This window comes from Bufo gargarizans, chromosome 4, assembly GCF_014858855.1.
Source record: "Bufo gargarizans isolate SCDJY-AF-19 chromosome 4, ASM1485885v1, whole genome shotgun sequence".
NCBI classification, from domain to species: domain Eukaryota; kingdom Metazoa; phylum Chordata; class Amphibia; order Anura; family Bufonidae; genus Bufo; species Bufo gargarizans.
This window is the reverse complement of record NC_058083.1, coordinates 58,804,045-58,820,919: the sequence shown is the minus strand read 5'-3', so window position 1 is coordinate 58,820,919 and position 16,875 is coordinate 58,804,045. Positions and strand designations below refer to the sequence as shown.

The 16,875-nt window shown below is 50.8% G+C and overlaps 1 protein-coding gene across 11 annotated transcripts in view; it reads right to left on the bottom strand.

Annotated features, from left to right (window-relative positions):
• Positions 1 to 16,875, bottom strand: part of DTNB (dystrobrevin beta) — a 78,591-nt gene that overhangs the window by 48,345 nt on the left and 13,371 nt on the right. For 8 of the 11 annotated variants that reach the window (XM_044288878.1, XM_044288876.1, XM_044288882.1 and 5 more), the window contains exons 3-9: positions 9,012 to 9,082; positions 8,724 to 8,804; positions 6,965 to 7,178; positions 6,398 to 6,483; positions 3,672 to 3,826; positions 3,399 to 3,504; positions 2,762 to 2,928 (exon numbers count right to left, since the gene is read on the bottom strand). In XM_044288878.1, the coding sequence (XP_044144813.1) occupies positions 2,762 to 2,928; positions 3,399 to 3,504; positions 3,672 to 3,826; positions 6,398 to 6,483; positions 6,965 to 7,178; positions 8,724 to 8,804; positions 9,012 to 9,078 (876 nt within the window). In that variant the 5' untranslated portion in view covers positions 9,079 to 9,082. The remainder of the gene's footprint in view (positions 1 to 2,761; positions 2,929 to 3,398; positions 3,505 to 3,671; positions 3,827 to 6,397; positions 6,484 to 6,964; positions 7,179 to 8,723; positions 8,805 to 9,011; positions 9,083 to 16,875) is intronic. The other 3 variants (XM_044288879.1, XM_044288877.1, XM_044288881.1) reach the window with 2 other exon arrangements.

Here is a 16,875-nt window from a genome sequence, read left to right as displayed (position 1 = left end):
AGCTGTGATTGCCGCAGAAGGTGGCTCTACAGAGTACTGACTGTAGGGGGGTGAATAGTTCTGCACATTGACTTTTTTTGGGGGGTATTTAGCCCTATTGTTTTTTTTTTTTTATTGTGAAGCAAACAACAATCTTCAGAGTTGTCGGCATGTTCTGTACATTACATGATGCAAATCCTCAAACAGTCCATGGTAATTTCAGGGAGTGAGGCAACAAATACGAAAAAAGTCAAGGGGGTGAATACTTTAGCAAGGCACGGTATATACATCTATATGTACAGTATATACTCCCTGCCCCCTCTGATGACTGCCGTATACTCCAGACACCTATATACATCTATATGTACAGTATATACTAATACACTTTGTAACTCACTTCTCTGCTTCCTGTCAGGGAATGGGAGCACCTTTTTTTGCATTCAGATGGTTCTCACAGCTGCAGATTTGTTACAATGTATCAGTGTCGGTTGCAGCCATCACCCTGGAGTCCATTATATATTTTTTTCTCAACAGTAAATTTTTATTGGTTTAGAGTATTTAAAAGTTACATTCATTTCTTTCTATGTGGCGAATAGATATTAATAAAGAAAACTTTTACGGCAGTTTCTTAGTTTTTGCCGTTATTTTGACTAGTGACGTCGTGGAATATTAGTATGAAGAACGGAGCGGCGCTCACAATGGTCGCTTATGATGCGGGACTTATTGTCACATACCAGTGACGCGTTTCGGCATCATACGTGCCTTCATCAGACTGTGCGTAGAATATTAGTGAATAGGGTCGTTCTAATTACACATTTGATTTGTATTATCTATATGTGCGATTATATTATTTACATGAATATTATAAGTCGTTCATTATTCAGACCGTGTTCAGTTTAATATAAGGGACGAGCCGGTGGTGGATAAATATATATATACACACACACAATCATCTGTAAGAATAATAATGAAGGGTTAGTTCTGGTCATTCCTTGCAAAACACAAGCTGAATTAACCCCGTCATGCCCCTACCAATGGAGCAACAACAATAAAAATAATAATATTTGGGAATACAGATCACATCTACATAAAGAGAACTATAAACATATAATCAGACAATACAAGGATCCCGGGCCTTCGGCTACTTTCACGTCTGCGTACACAATAGAAAACGGATCCGTTGTGGCTATAGAAGACAACATACAACCGGACGGGTGTATTATGGTAACGGAAGTGTTTTTTTTCGCAGATCCACGACGGATCCGCTAATGTGGAAGTCTCCTTAGTCAGTGTCTATCCTCCCTTCTAGATGATATATTCGGTGTTTCACACAATTGCCGTTCCAATCAGAAATTCCTTTTTCTCACAACCACAAAATGACATCTCCAAATGTGTATGGACAAACCGGACACCCAGGAGGCCGGCAGATACAGGGACTCAACATGGAGGCATGGGGTCACCAGATTACTACAAGGCTACGTCACCGGATACACCACCAGATACACCGCTACATCCACCACCAGAGACACCGCTACATCCACCACCAGAGACACCGCTACATCCACCACCAGATCCACCGCTACATCCACCACCAGATCCACCGCTACATCCACCACCAGATCCACCGCTACATCCACCACCAGATCCACCGCTACATCCACCACCAGATACACCGCTACATCCACCACCAGATCCACCGCTACATCCACCACCAGATCCACCGCTACATCCACCACCAGATCCACCGCTACATCTACCACCAGATCCACCGCTACATCCACCACCAGATCCACCGCTACATCCACCACCAGATCCACCGCTACATCCACCACCAGATACACCGCTACATCCACCACCAGATACACCGCTACATCCACCACTATATCCACCACCAGATACACCGCTACATCCACCACCAGATCCACCGCTACATCCACCACCAGATACACCGCTACATCCACCACCAGATACACCGCTACATCCACCACTATATCCACCACCAGATACACCACTACATCCACCACCAGATACACCGCTACATCCACCACCAGATACACCACTACATCCACCACCAGATACACCGCTACATCCACCACCAGATACACCGCTACATCCACCACCAGATACACCGCTACATCCACCACCAGATACAACACCAGATACACCGCTACATCCACCACCAGATACAACACCAGATACACCGCTACATCCACCACCAGATACACCGCTACATCCACCACCAGATACACCGCTACATCCACCACCAGATACAACACCAGATACACCGCTACATCCACCACCAGAGACACCGCTACATCCACCACCAGATACAACACCAGATACACCGCTACATCCACCACCAGATACAACACCAGATACACCACTACATCCACCACCAGATACACCACTACATCCACCACCAGATACACCACTACATCCACCACCAGATACACCACTACATCCACCACCAGATACACCACTACATCCACCACCAGATACACCACCAGTCCCCATCTGCCACTGGCTGACATTTTTATATTCTCGGAGAACCCCTTTAAGTATAAAAGCCACAGAACCCGTCCAGGAAAATGATATCAATAAATATCCTACATCCAGCAACCCCCTGCAGTCCGTTATTTACGAGCTGAGCGTTCCTGTCACAAGAGATGGAGACTCAGCAACCACTACTCCCACCATCCATGATGTACCTGCAGCTGATGAGGGGCCACATGTAAGGGGCCCCCCCAACAATATTGTCGGGAGGCCGGCGCAGATGACTCACCCAGGAGGAGTGCTCCTTCATCTGGTGCTGGTTGCTGTGCGGGCCGTTGGCGTGGCCCCTCCAGAAGCAGCTCTGGCACAGCTGGTAATTGTGGCACTGCTGGCAGCGATAGCGGAAACCCATCATACTCTCCGAGCGGCAGAAGGAGCACTCCACAGGATGGAAGACTGCAGGGGGAGAGAACCGAGACATCAGGGGCCACAGTGAGCAGAGGGGGCGAGAACCGAGACATCAGGGGCCACAGACAGTGAGCAGAGGGGGCGAGAACCGAGACATCAGGGGCCACAGACAGTGAGCAGAGGGAGAGAACCGAGACATCAGGGGCCACAGACAGTGAGCAGAGGGAGAGAACCAAGACATCAGGGGCCACAGACAGTGAGCAGAGAGGGAGAGAACAGAGACATCGGGGGCCACAGACACTGTGCAGGGGGAGCGGAGAGAGAGAGGGGCCACATCCAGTGTGCAGAGTAAGGGGCCACATGCTGTGTGCAGAGTAAGGGGCCACATCCTGTGTGTTTGTGTGGGGGGCTATGCTCAGTGTTATATATAAAGCACACCAGTAGGTACCCCTTGGCTTGCATGACCACATGAACCCCACAGCAGCACAGAGTGTTGTCAGCAGTGATCAGTGACTCACCGTTTTCTACATGGGCGAGACGATGCATCAGAGGTAACCAGACGAGGCACTGCGGAGGGGGGTCGGCCATGATGGTGTCTAAGAACATGTTCAGGGTGATCTTCTTCTGTAACCACAAGATCCTCAGATCAACAAATGCCGTCACACACAGCCGGGAAACGGGACTGACAGACCCAGCCCCCCCCGCTCCATCACCCGGGGCCCCTTACTCTTGCGAGGCCGGGGCCCCTTACTCTTGCGAGGCGGGGTTCTCCTTATCTTTGCCCGGCTCACCTGCGGGGGGAAGCAGGACCGCGCAGAGTGCTCCGTGTACCCGAAGGACGGGCCCTCGAACACCGTGGTCGGAAGCTTTAACACTTCCCTCAGGAACTGGTCGAACTTGGCGTAGACCATGAAGCCGCTGGAGTCGGACACTTGGGAGAAGATATCTGGAGGGCACAAGAGCGGGAGAGGCGGAGTCAGGGGTGCTGAGACCTCCCCCCACACGTGTTAGTGCGAGCCCTCCTGGTCACCGGCGTCAGAACCAACAACGCTCTGCTCTCCATACACACCATCTCGTGCTGGTCCTACTCCAGTCACAACCAAAGCTGCATTTAATCCTAGCTCCTGCTGTGAACATCCACAGAGCACTTTTCATTACTGACCCAGATGTACATCGAGTCTTGTACTCCAGTCACATCTAAAGCTGCCTTCACAATTATAGTTTCTTACCATCTTTCGGGTCCTGAGACCTGGTTGCTCAATGCTGCCGTGTACTGAGGGTCATAAAGGGGTTAATTTCATGTGCAACGGTGTCTCCCCCAATGCACTAGGAGCCCAGCGCAGTGCATTATGGGATCTCAGCTGGGCTAAGGGCGTATCTGTCAGCGGATCCAAGGGGAACCAGCAGGCATTATGGAGTATGGATTGGAGTATGCAATTCAAATGATTTGGTGCAGCTCTAGATGTGACTGAAGCATAGGATGTAACGTACGATCAGTACGACAGATGTAACACCAAGGATTTCCAATGATCATAGCTCGTGGGGTTTAAAAAAAAAAAACCAAAAAAACACTGCTCTGGGTGTGACTGGAGTCTAGGACCTGAGGTAACTCAGGATCAGTACAAGTACAGTCAAGAATATATAAGGATTGTGTGTGAATTGTGTCTAGAGGGGAACTGTAATGTGGATGCTTTAAGTGCAGCTCTGGATGTGAGTGGAGTAGAGGACAGTGACGGGGGATTGCACAGGTTTTCATGGACTAAGGTGCCCCCTAAAGGAAGAAAGTGGACATAACGTCTGGACCCGGAGCTGCTGCAAGCCGCCTGGGCGGCTTCATGTGACTGGTGGGTCTCAGTGGCGACTGGACCCCAATACTGACACCCCCTGTGGGGCAGCGCTGTACATCACATGTAGCATACGCCTCCGGATTATCGGAATGCTGCGGTCTGTGCACACGCGTGTTACATGGTTAGGGAGTCCGGGCGGCAGAGTGAGGTTAGTAGCGGGTTATTACTGACTCTACGCACCAACCTGACGGCACTGTGTCCAGCAGAGGGCGCTCTGGAGTCTAATGGGAGATAAAATACCACGTCAGAGGATGAGAGGAACTACAAGTCCCAGCAAGTGCTGGCCAGGGGCTCTCACTGGCAATGTCAGCGGTGACTGTGGCTGCCGGGATATGCTTGGACTTGTAGTCCGGCTAACATATCGCAGACCTGGAAATCTCACTGGGATTGTGGCCCCAGGTCTGTCAGAAGTCCTACATCAAGATTACATGGCCAGTACTGATCCTGAGGTACATCATGGCTTCTACTTCACTCACTGCCAGAGCTGCACCAACCACTCCCACTCCAGTCATAGCCAGAGCTGCGCAAACGACTCCTACTCCAGTCACAGCCGGATCTGCACTCACATGGCTTCTACTCCAGTCACAGCCCAAGCTACACAAACTACTTCTACTCCAGTCACAGCCAGAGCTGCAGTCACAGGGCTTCTACTCCAGTCACAGCCAGAGCTGCAGTCACAGGGCTTCTACTCCAGTCACAGCCAGAGCTGCAGTCACAGGGCTTCTACTCCAGTCACAGCCAGAGCTGCAGTCACAGGGCTTCTACTCCAGTCACAGCCAGAGCTGCAGTCACAGGGCTTCTACTCCAGTCACAGCCAGAGCTGCAGTCACAGGGCTTCTACTCCAGTCACAGCCAGAGCTGCAGTCACAGGGCTTCTACTCCAGTCACAGCCAGAGCTGCAGTCACAGGGCTTCTACTCCAGTCACAGCCAGAGCTGCAGTCACAGGGCTTCTACTCCAGTCACAGCCAGAGCTGCAGTCACAGGGCTTCTACTCCAGTCACAGCCAGAGCTGCAGTCACAGGGCTTCTACTCCAGTCACAGCCAGAGCTGCAGTCACAGGGCTTCTACTCCAGTCACAGCCAGAGCTGCAGTCACAGGGCTTCTACTCCAGTCACAGCCAGAGCTGCAGTCACAGGGCTTCTACTGCAGTCACAGCCAGAGCTGCAGTCACAGCCAGAGCTGCAGTCACAGGGCTTCTACTCCAGTCACAGCCAGAGCTGCAGTCACAGGGCTTCTACTCCAGTCACAGCCAGAGCACCCTTTATAATTCTGATATTATATGGCTTCTTCTCCAGTCACACTTCAGAAATTACACGACCGGTACTCCAGTCACAGCCAGAGCTTCTGTCACAATTCTGCTGTTACTTCTTCTACTCCAGTCACAGCCAGAGCTGCACTCCTTCTAGTGTCCTGATAGCTCCCAGTCATTGTGTGTATAGAGCATCCCCTGCCACGCTGCATTGTGGGACATGTATAGTATTCTGATGTCCCGCAGACTTGTGGATGCAGCTCTGGCTGTGACTGGAGTATAAGTCAGGCTGTAGCTCAGGATCAGTACATCAGAGGATTTACAGGAGAGGTGCTGGGTCTTATCCCCGATACAGGCTGGTGGTCATACCCTGCTCTGCCACCAGAGGGCCCCGCCCTGTACGCCCCTTTACCCACTCACATCTCAACTTGTCCAGGATCTTCCCGCCACACATGGTCGCCAGGATCGCCTTCACCGAGAACACCGTCAGCTTCCCGTGTCCTTCACTGCAAGAGAGCACAAGACGGTCACCGCGCAGGCAGGCCCCCGCCGGGTCCTCAGGGCCACGCCCCCCCAAACTCCTGCTATAGGCTGCCTGATGTCACATGGTGTCTGGTGTGCCGTTTTCCCCCCAGCGTCTACCGTGTGGACTAAATATGGCGCCAGTCTCATATCTCGGTCGTCACGGTAACACCAGTTATGCTTTGTTTTTTTTTTAAATGTTCACAATAAAGCGTTCAGCGGGGAAGGAAATGGAAATTTTGCCCAAATTTGCACCAGTTTCTTACGTCAATATTAATAACAATTTTTTCAAAACCGTGCTAACAGCACAATTTTAGGACCATTAACCCCTTCCCCTCCTGCACCATTACAGCTCTGCAGGCCTTATCTATGTCTTTGTTGCCCTTAGCAACCAATCAGAATCCAGCTTTCACTTTACCTCAGCAGACAGAGCAGCGCTGTGATTGGCTGACGTGGGGCACTGACCTGTCGTAGGCGGCAATCATGAAGTTGAGCAGGAGGCTGATGGACTGGTCCACGCCGATCTGGTGGGTGGACGGGAGGCGCTTGTTGAGCTGGTAGTAGATGGAGGAGATGATGGTCTCCAGCCGCGACACGTTCATCTCCGTCATGTGGTCCAGCGTGTTCAGACCGTTGTCCCGGAACGCCTCAATCATGTTCCAGATGTCCACCAGGTGAACTGCGGGCGGGAGCGAGAGCGCCAGACGTGAGAGAGGCGGGGGACAGAGGGCGCCAGACGTGAGAGAGGCGGGGGACAGAGGGCGCCAGACGTGAGAGAGGCGGGGGACAGAGGGCGCCAGATGTGAGAGAGGCGGGGGACAGAGGGCGCCAGACGTGAGAGAGGCGGTGACAGAGAGCGCCAGACGCGAGAGAGGCGGTGACAGAGAGCGCCAGACGCGAGAGAGGCGGGGGACAGAGAGCGCCAGACGCGAGAGAGGCGGTGACAGAGAGCGCCAGACGCGAGAGAGGCGGGGGACAGAGAGAGCCAGACGCGAGAGAGGCGGGGGACAGAGAGCGCCAGACGCGAGAGAGGCGGGGGACAGAGAGCGCCAGACGCGAGAGAGGCGGGGGACAGAGGGCGCCAGACGCGAGAGAGGCGGGGGACAGAGGGCGCCAGACGCGAGAGAGGCGGGGGACAGAGGGCGCCAGACGCGAGAGAGGCGGGGGACAGAGGGCGCCAGACGCGAGAGAGGCGGGGGACAGAGGGCGCCAGACGCGAGAGAGGCGGGGGACAGAGGGCGCCAGACGTGAGAGAGGCGGGGGACAGAGGGCGCCAGACGTGAGAGAGGCGGGGGACAGAGGGCGCCAGACGTGAGAGAGGCGGGGGACAGAGGGCGCCAGACGTGAGAGAGGCGGGGGACAGAGGGCGCCAGACGTGAGAGAGGCGGGGGACAGAGGGCGCCAGACGTGAGAGAGGCGGGGGACAGAGGGCGCCAGACGTGAGAGAGGCGGGGGACAGAGGGCGCCAGACGTGAGAGAGGCGGGGGACAGAGGGCGCCAGACGTGAGAGAGGCGGGGGACAGAGGGCGCCAGACGTGAGAGAGGCGGGGGACAGAGGGCGCCAGACGAGAGAGAGAGGCGGGGGACAGAGGGCGCCAGACGTGAGAGGCGGGGGACAGAGGGCGCCAGACGTGAGAGAGGCGGGGGACAGAGGGCGAGAGACAGAGGGCGCCAGACGTGAGAGAGGCGGGGGACAGAGGGCGAGAGACAGAGGGCGCCAGACGTGAGAGAGGCGGGGGACAGAGGGCGCCAGACGTGAGAGAGGCGGGGGACAGAGGGCGCCAGACGTGAGAGAGAGGCGGGGGACAGAGGGCGCCAGACGTGAGAGAGGCGGGGGACAGAGGGCGCCAGACGTGAGAAAGGCGGGGACAGCGAGATATATGAGACAGTAAAGAGAGCGAGATGCAAGAAGGATGTAAATCAGACTGTTTGACACGAGAGACAGACAGTAAATGGGAATAGAGACACTGACAGTCAATTTCATTATCATCCAGCAGAGCGCTGAGCCTTCTCCCAGCGGAGGGTTTGTCACAATTGCATCCAGTGTACACAGTCAGCAGCACACCTCTCCAGGATCCTAAAAGTTTGTTACAATGTATCAGTCTAGATCTGAGAAGACGGTAACAAACCCTCAGCTGTGAGAATATTAGCTAAAAATACTGCTCCCATTCAGACAGCAAGCAGAGATCTTAAAACACAAGTCAGTTTCAGAGCGTGCACTCACGGTTACATCTCTTCTGTACAAATCGCAGCTTGCACGCCGTCCGATAGGTGGAGAGCCGAATCACGTCAAAGTTCTGCGCCCCTAGGAGAGGACAGATATCAGAGGTAGTGCCGCTGCGGGAAAGCTGGGTGACATCCAACATGGCCGCCATCGAGGCCACGACCAGAGGCATCAACCAGCTTTCCTGAACTACAGATGTGACACCGGAGTGGAGAGCGGGGCGAGATCTGCCAGTCCGGGGTAACGGAAAGCTGGGTGAGCGGGTGACGGGGCGAGACCTGTACTTACTCATCTCCATGAAGAGCTGTCGCTTCTCCGCCATCGTCCTCCTGCGCCGGCCGCTTTCTTCAATCATCCTGCTGAGAAACCAGTCACACGTCAGACCGACATATACATGAGAGGGGGGCGCCGCCGAGCTGTACACATTATACAGGACGGGGGGGGGGGTCGCCGCCGAGCTGTACACATTATACAGGACGGGGGGGGGGGGGTCGCCGCCGAGCTGTACACATTATACAGGACGGGGGGGGGGGGGGTCGCCGCCGAGCTGTACACATTATACAGGACGGGGGGCGCCGCCGAGCTGTACACATTATACAGGACGGGGGGCACCGCCGAGCTGTATACATCATACAGGACGGGGGGGCGCCGCCGAGCTGTATACATCATACAGGACGGGGGGCACCGCCGAGCTGTACACATTATACAGGACGGGGGGGCGCCGCCGAGCTGTACACATTATACAGGACGGGGGGCGCCGCCGAGCTGTACACATTATACAGGACGGGGGGCACCGCCGAGCTGTATACATCATACAGGACGGGGGGGCGCCGCCGAGCTGTACACATTATACAGGACGGGGGGCGCTGCCGAGCTGTACACATTATACAGGACGGGGGGCGCTGCCGAGCTGTATACATTATACAGGACGGGGGGCGCCGCCGAGCTGTACACATTATACAGGACGGGGGGCACCGCCGAGCTGTATACATTATACATGAGAGGGGGCGCTGCAGAGCTGTATACATTATACATGAGAGGGGGCGCTGCTGAGCTGTATACATTATACAGGACGGGGGGGCGCCACCGAGCTGTATACATCATACAGGACGGGGGGCGCCGACGAGCTGTACACATTATATACAATATACAACCTACCCCTGCACCAGTAATACAGATTAAGATACAACCTACCCCTGCACCAGTAATATAGATGAGGATACAACCTACCCCTGCACCAGTAATATAGATGAGGATACAACCTACCCCTGCACCAGTGATATAGATGAGGATACAACCTACCCCTGCACCAGTAATATAGATGAGGATACAACCTACCCCTGCACCAGTAATATAGATGAGGATACAACCTACCCCTGCACCAGTGATATAGATGAGGATACAACCTACCCCTGCACCAGTAATATAGATGAGGATACAACCTACCCCTGTACTAGTAATATAGATGAGGATACAACCTACCCCTGCACCAGTAATATAGATGAGGATACAACCTACCCCTGCACCAGTGATATAGATGAGGATACAACCTACCCCTGCACCAGTGATATAGATGAGGATACAACCTACCCCTGTACCAGTAATATAGAGGATACAACCTACCCCTGCACCAGTAATATAGATGAGGATACAAACTACCCCTGCACCAGTAATATAGATGAGGATACAACCTACCCCTGCACCAGTGATATAGATGAGGATACAACCTACCCCTGCACCAGTAATATAGATGAGGATACAACCTACCCCTGCACTAGTAATATAGGGGATACAACCTACCCCGTACTAGTAATATAGATGAGGATACAACCTACCCCTGCACCAGTGATATAGATGAGGATACAACCTACCCCTGCACCAGTAATATAGATGAGGATACAACCTACCCCTGCACCATTAATATAGATGAGGATACAACCTACCCCTGCACCAGTGATATAGATGAGGATACAACCTACCCCTGCACCAGTAATATAGATGAGGATACAACCTACCCCTGCACTAGTAATATAGGGGATACAACCTACCCCGTACTAGTAATATAGATGAGGATACAACCTACCCCTGCACCAGTGATATAGATGAGGATACAACCTACCCCTGCACCAGTGATATAGATGAGGATACAACCTACCCCTGCACCAGTAATATAGATGAGGATACAACCTACCCCTGCACCAGTGATATAGATGAGGATACAACCTACCCCTGCACCAGTAATATAGATGAGGATACAACCTACCCCTGCACCAGTGATATAGATGAGGATACAACCTACCCCTGCACCAGTGATATAGATGAGGATACAACCTACCCCTGCACCAGTGATATAGATGAGGATACAACCTACCCCTGCACCAGTGATATAGATGAGGATACAACCTACCCCTGTACCAGTAATATAGATGAGGATACAACCTACCCCTGCACCATTAATATAGATGAGGATACAACCTACCCCTGCACCAGTGATATAGATGAGGATACAACCTACCCCTGCACCAGTAATATAGATGAGGATACAACCTACCCCTGCACTAGTAATATAGGGGATACAACCTACCCCGTACTAGTAATATAGATGAGGATACAACCTACCCCTGCACCAGTGATATAGATGAGGATACAACCTACCCCTGCACCAGTAATATAGATGAGGATACAACCTACCCCTGTACCAGTAATATAGATGAGGATACAACCTACCCCTGCACCATTAATATAGATGAGGATACAACCTACCCCTGCACCAGTGATATAGATGAGGATACAACCTACCCCTGCACCAGTAATATAGATGAGGATACAACCTACCCCTGCACTAGTAATATAGGGGATACAACCTACCCCGTACTAGTAATATAGATGAGGATACAACCTACCCCTGCACCAGTGATATAGATGAGGATACAACCTACCCCTGCACCAGTGATATAGATGAGGATACAACCTACCCCTGCACCAGTAATATAGATGAGGATACAACCTACCCCTGCACCAGTGATATAGATGAGGATACAACCTACCCCTGCACCAGTAATATAGATGAGGATACAACCTACCCCTGCACCAGTGATATAGATGAGGATACAACCTACCCCTGCACCAGTGATATAGAGGAGGATACAACCTACCCCTGCACTGGAGCCATCGCCTCTATATACTGGTCTTGACGACCTGTGGTCTTATCTTCGCAGTAACACATCCCTGGACATTTCTGCACTGTATGTACTGTAGAGTGCACTATATTACGGTATTATGGCTTTCTGTGCGGTACCAGTTTAAGTCACAGATCTATACCGTACACAGCGCCGGCCTCAGTGTATGGCCCCCAGAGCCTGTCCCAGCGCTGCGCCTGGACACCAGTAACCGACAGCAGGAAGGCGTCATGAAAAACTAGCGGCGGTCCATGTTGTTCTTTCCACTGGCTTTTATCTAGAGATAACAGGCCGGGGTGTCCCCCCTCCATGTGTGCTGACAACCATCACCCGGCTCCGGGGGCGCCCGCTCCGCACCTCCAGCTCTGCAATGTACCAAGACTTCGTACAGCGTGTGAAGCGCTTCCATTCTTCACAATTTACGCTGGGTTCACACCTGAGCGTTTTACAGCGCGTACGATCGCGCTGTAAAACGCCCGACGCTCAAACAAGTGCTTGAGCTTTTTTTTGGGCGTTTGTCGCGCGTTCCCGCACATAGAAATTCGGGAACGCGCGACAATGTGTGCACGCCTGTCTCTGTATGCGCGATTGTAAACGCCCGTACAATCGCGCATACAGAGCGCTCGTTTCAGAACGCTCAGGTCTGAACCCAGCGTTAAGATCTCAGAAAAGTGGCGAGGATGGCGGAAAGTGCTCGCTGCGCCTAAACCTTGTGTTCGCCACATTTTTGGCCTGTTGCGGAATTTTCAATTTCCCCAAAGTCTATAGAAAGTTTTGGAACTTCCCCTTTAGAGAAGCATTACAGCAATGACTAAAGAGTAGTGTAGACTTGTTTTAACCCCTTCAGGACCCGCCATTTTTCACCTTAAGGACCAGGGCATTTTTAGCAAATCTGACCAGCGTCACTTTATGTGGTGATAACTTTAAAACGCTTTGACTTATCCAGGCCATTGTTTTCTCGTCACATATTGTACTTCATGACAGTGGTAAAATTGAGTTAAAAAACAATAATAATTTTTATTTATAAAAAAATTCCCAAATTTACCAAAAATTTTGGAAAATTAGCAAATTTCCCAATTTCAATTTCTCTACTTTTATAATAGATAGTAATACCTCCAAAAATAGTTATTACTTTACACTCCCCATATGTCTACTTCATGTTTGGATTATTTTGTGAATTGTGTGAATGCCATTTTATTTTTTGGGGACGTTAGAAGTTCAGAAGCAAATCTAAACAAACCCACTTTTTCAGGACCAGTTCAGGTCTGAAGTCACTTTGTGAGGTTTACATAATAGAAACCACCCCAAAAATGACTCCATTTTAGAAACTACACCCCTCACGGTATTCAAAACTGATTTTACAAACTTTCTTAACCCTTTAAGGTGTTCCATAAGAATTAATGGAAAATGTAGATGAAATTTCAGAATTTCACTTTTTTGGCAGATTTTCCATTTGAATAATTTTTTTCCGCTAACAAAGCAAGGGTTAACAGCCAAACAAAGCTCAATATTTATGGCCCCGATTCTGTACTTTACAGAAACACCCCATATGTGGTCGTAAACTGCTGTACGGGCACACGGCAGGGCACAGAAGGAAAGGAACGCCATATGGTTTTTGGAAGGCAGGTTTTGCTGGCCTGGTTTTTTGACACCATGTCCCATTTGAAGCCCCCCTGATGCCCCCCTACAGTAGAAACTCCAAAAAAAGTGACCACATTTTGGAAACTACGGGATAAGGTGGCAGATTTGTCGGTACTATTTTAGGGTACATATGATTTTTGGTTGCTCTATATTACACTTTTTGTGAGGCAAGGTAACAAGAAATAGCTGTTTTGGCACCGTTTTAATTTTTTGTTATTTACATCATTCATCTGACAGGTTAGATCATATGGTATTCTTATAGAGCAGGTTGTCACGGATGCGGCAATACCTAATATGACTCCTTTTTTATTTATTTATGCAAGTTGCTGGATCTCCTGGGCTTTCGTAGCTGGCAGTCCCAATGCCTGTTCAAGGCATCAGGACTGCCATAGCAACCATAGGGTACCCATCACCGCAGTACGGGGACCCGATGGGGATGTACAAGCTGCCACAAACCCCCTGTATGCTGTGGTCAGCATGACGGCAGCATACAGGGGGTTAATCCGCCGGCATCAGTGTTTTCACCGATGCTGGCAGATACAGCAGGGGCCCGGCTGTCAGTATCAGCCGGGCCCCTGCTGCTGATCGCGGCAGCAGTTGTGGGGCAGTGCGTTAACCCTAGGATGTGAATGCTCGTCCTAGTGCGTTCAGTACCTGCAAGTTAGGACGAGCATTCTCATCCAAGGTCCTGAATGTGTTAAGTTATTAGGCCATCTTGGCTGGATGCAGCCTCTATTTCCCATCATGCCCCTGGCCTTGCAGAGTCTCAGGGGGTGCAGTCTCTTCACACTGCACTTGCTTTGCATTCTATCTAAAAGGTTGCAGGTAATAAATCAGATCCACAGAACTACTGTCCTCCAACGCTGCAGAGTCTCGTGTGTCCTATGTGCTGTAGCTTCAGCCCGTCTCCCCTGACACCTGCTTGTGATAGGTTTCTCCAAGCCAGCTGTAACAAGCAGGAGGCCGGGGAGAGCAGTGTGAAGCTGCATATTATAGCAGATACTGGAGATCCCGCACAGACAGTACAGATCAGTGGTTCTCAAACCTTCGTAGGGCATGCCCGAGGGGGGGGGGGGGGGGGACACACGCCACAGGCTCATCAGGTATGCTAGGAGTCAAATACATGAACACTGCACTGGAGTCCAGCAATGTTTCACTGCTTGTTGCTAAGGCATGTATCTGCAAGCTCTTAAAGGGAAACTGTCACTATGCAAATGCAGTGGAATCTGCAGGCGGCATGTTATAGAACAGGAGGAGCTGAGCAGATTATATATACAGAGACCCTGTCACCATGTAATCTGCAGGCAGCGTGTTATAGAACAGGAGGAGCTGAGCAGATTATATATACAGAGAACCTGTCACCATGTAATCTGCAGGCAGCGTGTTATAGAGCAGGAGGAGCTGAGCAGATTATATATACAGAGAACCTGTCACCATGTAATCTGCAGGCAGCGTGTTATAGAGCAGGAGGAGCTGAGCAGATTATATATACAGAGAACCCGTCACCATGTAATCTGCAGGCAGCATGTTATAGAGCAGGAGGAGCTGAGCAGATTATATATACAGAGAACCCGTCACCATGTAATCTGCAGGCAGCGTGTTATAGAGCAGGAGGAGCTGAGCAGATTATATATACAGAGAACCCGTCACCATGTAATCTGCAGGCAGCGTGTTATAGAGCAGGAGGAGCTGAGCAGATTATATATACAGAGAACCTGTCACCATGTAATCTGCAGGCAGCGTGTTATAGAGCAGGAGGAGCTGAGCAGATTATATATACAGAGAACCTGTCACTGTGTAATCTGCAGGCAGCGTGTTATAGAGCAGGAGGAGCTGAGCAGATTATATATACAGAGAACCTGTCACCGTGTAATCTGCAGGCAGCGCGTTATAGAGCAGGAGGAGCTGAGTAGATTATATATACAGAGAACCTGTCACCATGTAATCTGCAGGCAGCGTGTTATAGAGCAGGAGGAGCTGAGCAGATTATATATACAGAGAACCTGTCACCGTGTAATCTGCAGGCAGCGTGTTATAGAGCAGGAGGAGCTGAGCAGATTATATATACAGAGAACCTGTCACCGTGTAATCTGCAGGCAGCGTGTTATAGAGCAGGAGGAGCTGAGTAGATTATATACAGTTGCAAGAAAAAGTATGTGAACCCTTTGGAATGATATGGATTTCTGCACAAATTGGTCATAAAATGTGATCTGATCTTCATCCATGGATGTCTGGTGTGAATCGCGTTCTTGAGGTCATGCCACAGCATCTCAATCCGGTTGAGGTTAGGACTCTGACTGGGCCACTCCAGAAGGTGTATTTTCTTCTGTTTAAGCCATTCTGTTGTTGATTTACTTCTATGCTTTGGGTCGTTGTCCTGTTGCAACACCCATCTTCTGTTGAGCTTCAGCTGGTGGACAGATGGCCTTAAGTTCTCCTGCAAAATGTCTTGGTAAACTTGGGAATTCATTTTTCCTTCGATGATAGCAATCCGTCCAGGCCCTGACGCAGCAAAGCAGCCCCAAACCATGATGCCCCCACCACCATACCTCACAGTTGGGATGAGGTTTTGATGTTGGTGTGCTTTGCCTCTTTTTCTCCACACATAGTGTTGTGTGTTTCTTCCAAACAACTCAGCTTCGGTTTCATCTGTCCACAGAATATTTTGCCAGTACTGCTGTGGAACATCCAGGTGCTCTTGTGCAAACTGGAAACATGCAGCAATGTTTTTTTGGCCAGCAGTGGCTTCCTCTGTGGTATCCTCCCATGAAATTCATTCTTGTTTAGTGTTTTACGTATAGTAGATTCACTAACAGGGATGTTAGCATATGCCAGAGACTTTTGTAAGTCTTTAGCTGACACTCTAGGATTCTTCTTCCCCTCATTGAGCAGTCTGCGCTGTGCTCTTGCAGTCATCTTTACAGGATGGTCACTCCTAGGGAGAGTAGCAGCAGTGCTGAACCTTCTCCATTTATAGACAATATGTCTTACTGTGGACTTATGGACAGCAAGGCTTTTGGAGATACTTTTATAACCCTTTCCAGCTTTATGCAAGTCAACAATTCTTAATCGTAGGTCTTCTGAGAGCTCTTTTGTGCGAGGCATCATTCACATCAGGCAATGCTTCTTGTGAAAAGCAAACCCAGAACTGGTGTGTGTTTTTTATAGGGCAGCTGTAACCAACACCTCCAATCTCATCTCATTGATTGGACCCCAGTTGGCTGACACCTCACCCCAATTAGCTCTTGGAGATGCCATTAGTCTAGGGGTTCACATACTTTTTCCACCTGCACTGTGAATGTTTACATGGTGTGTTCAATAAAAACATGGTA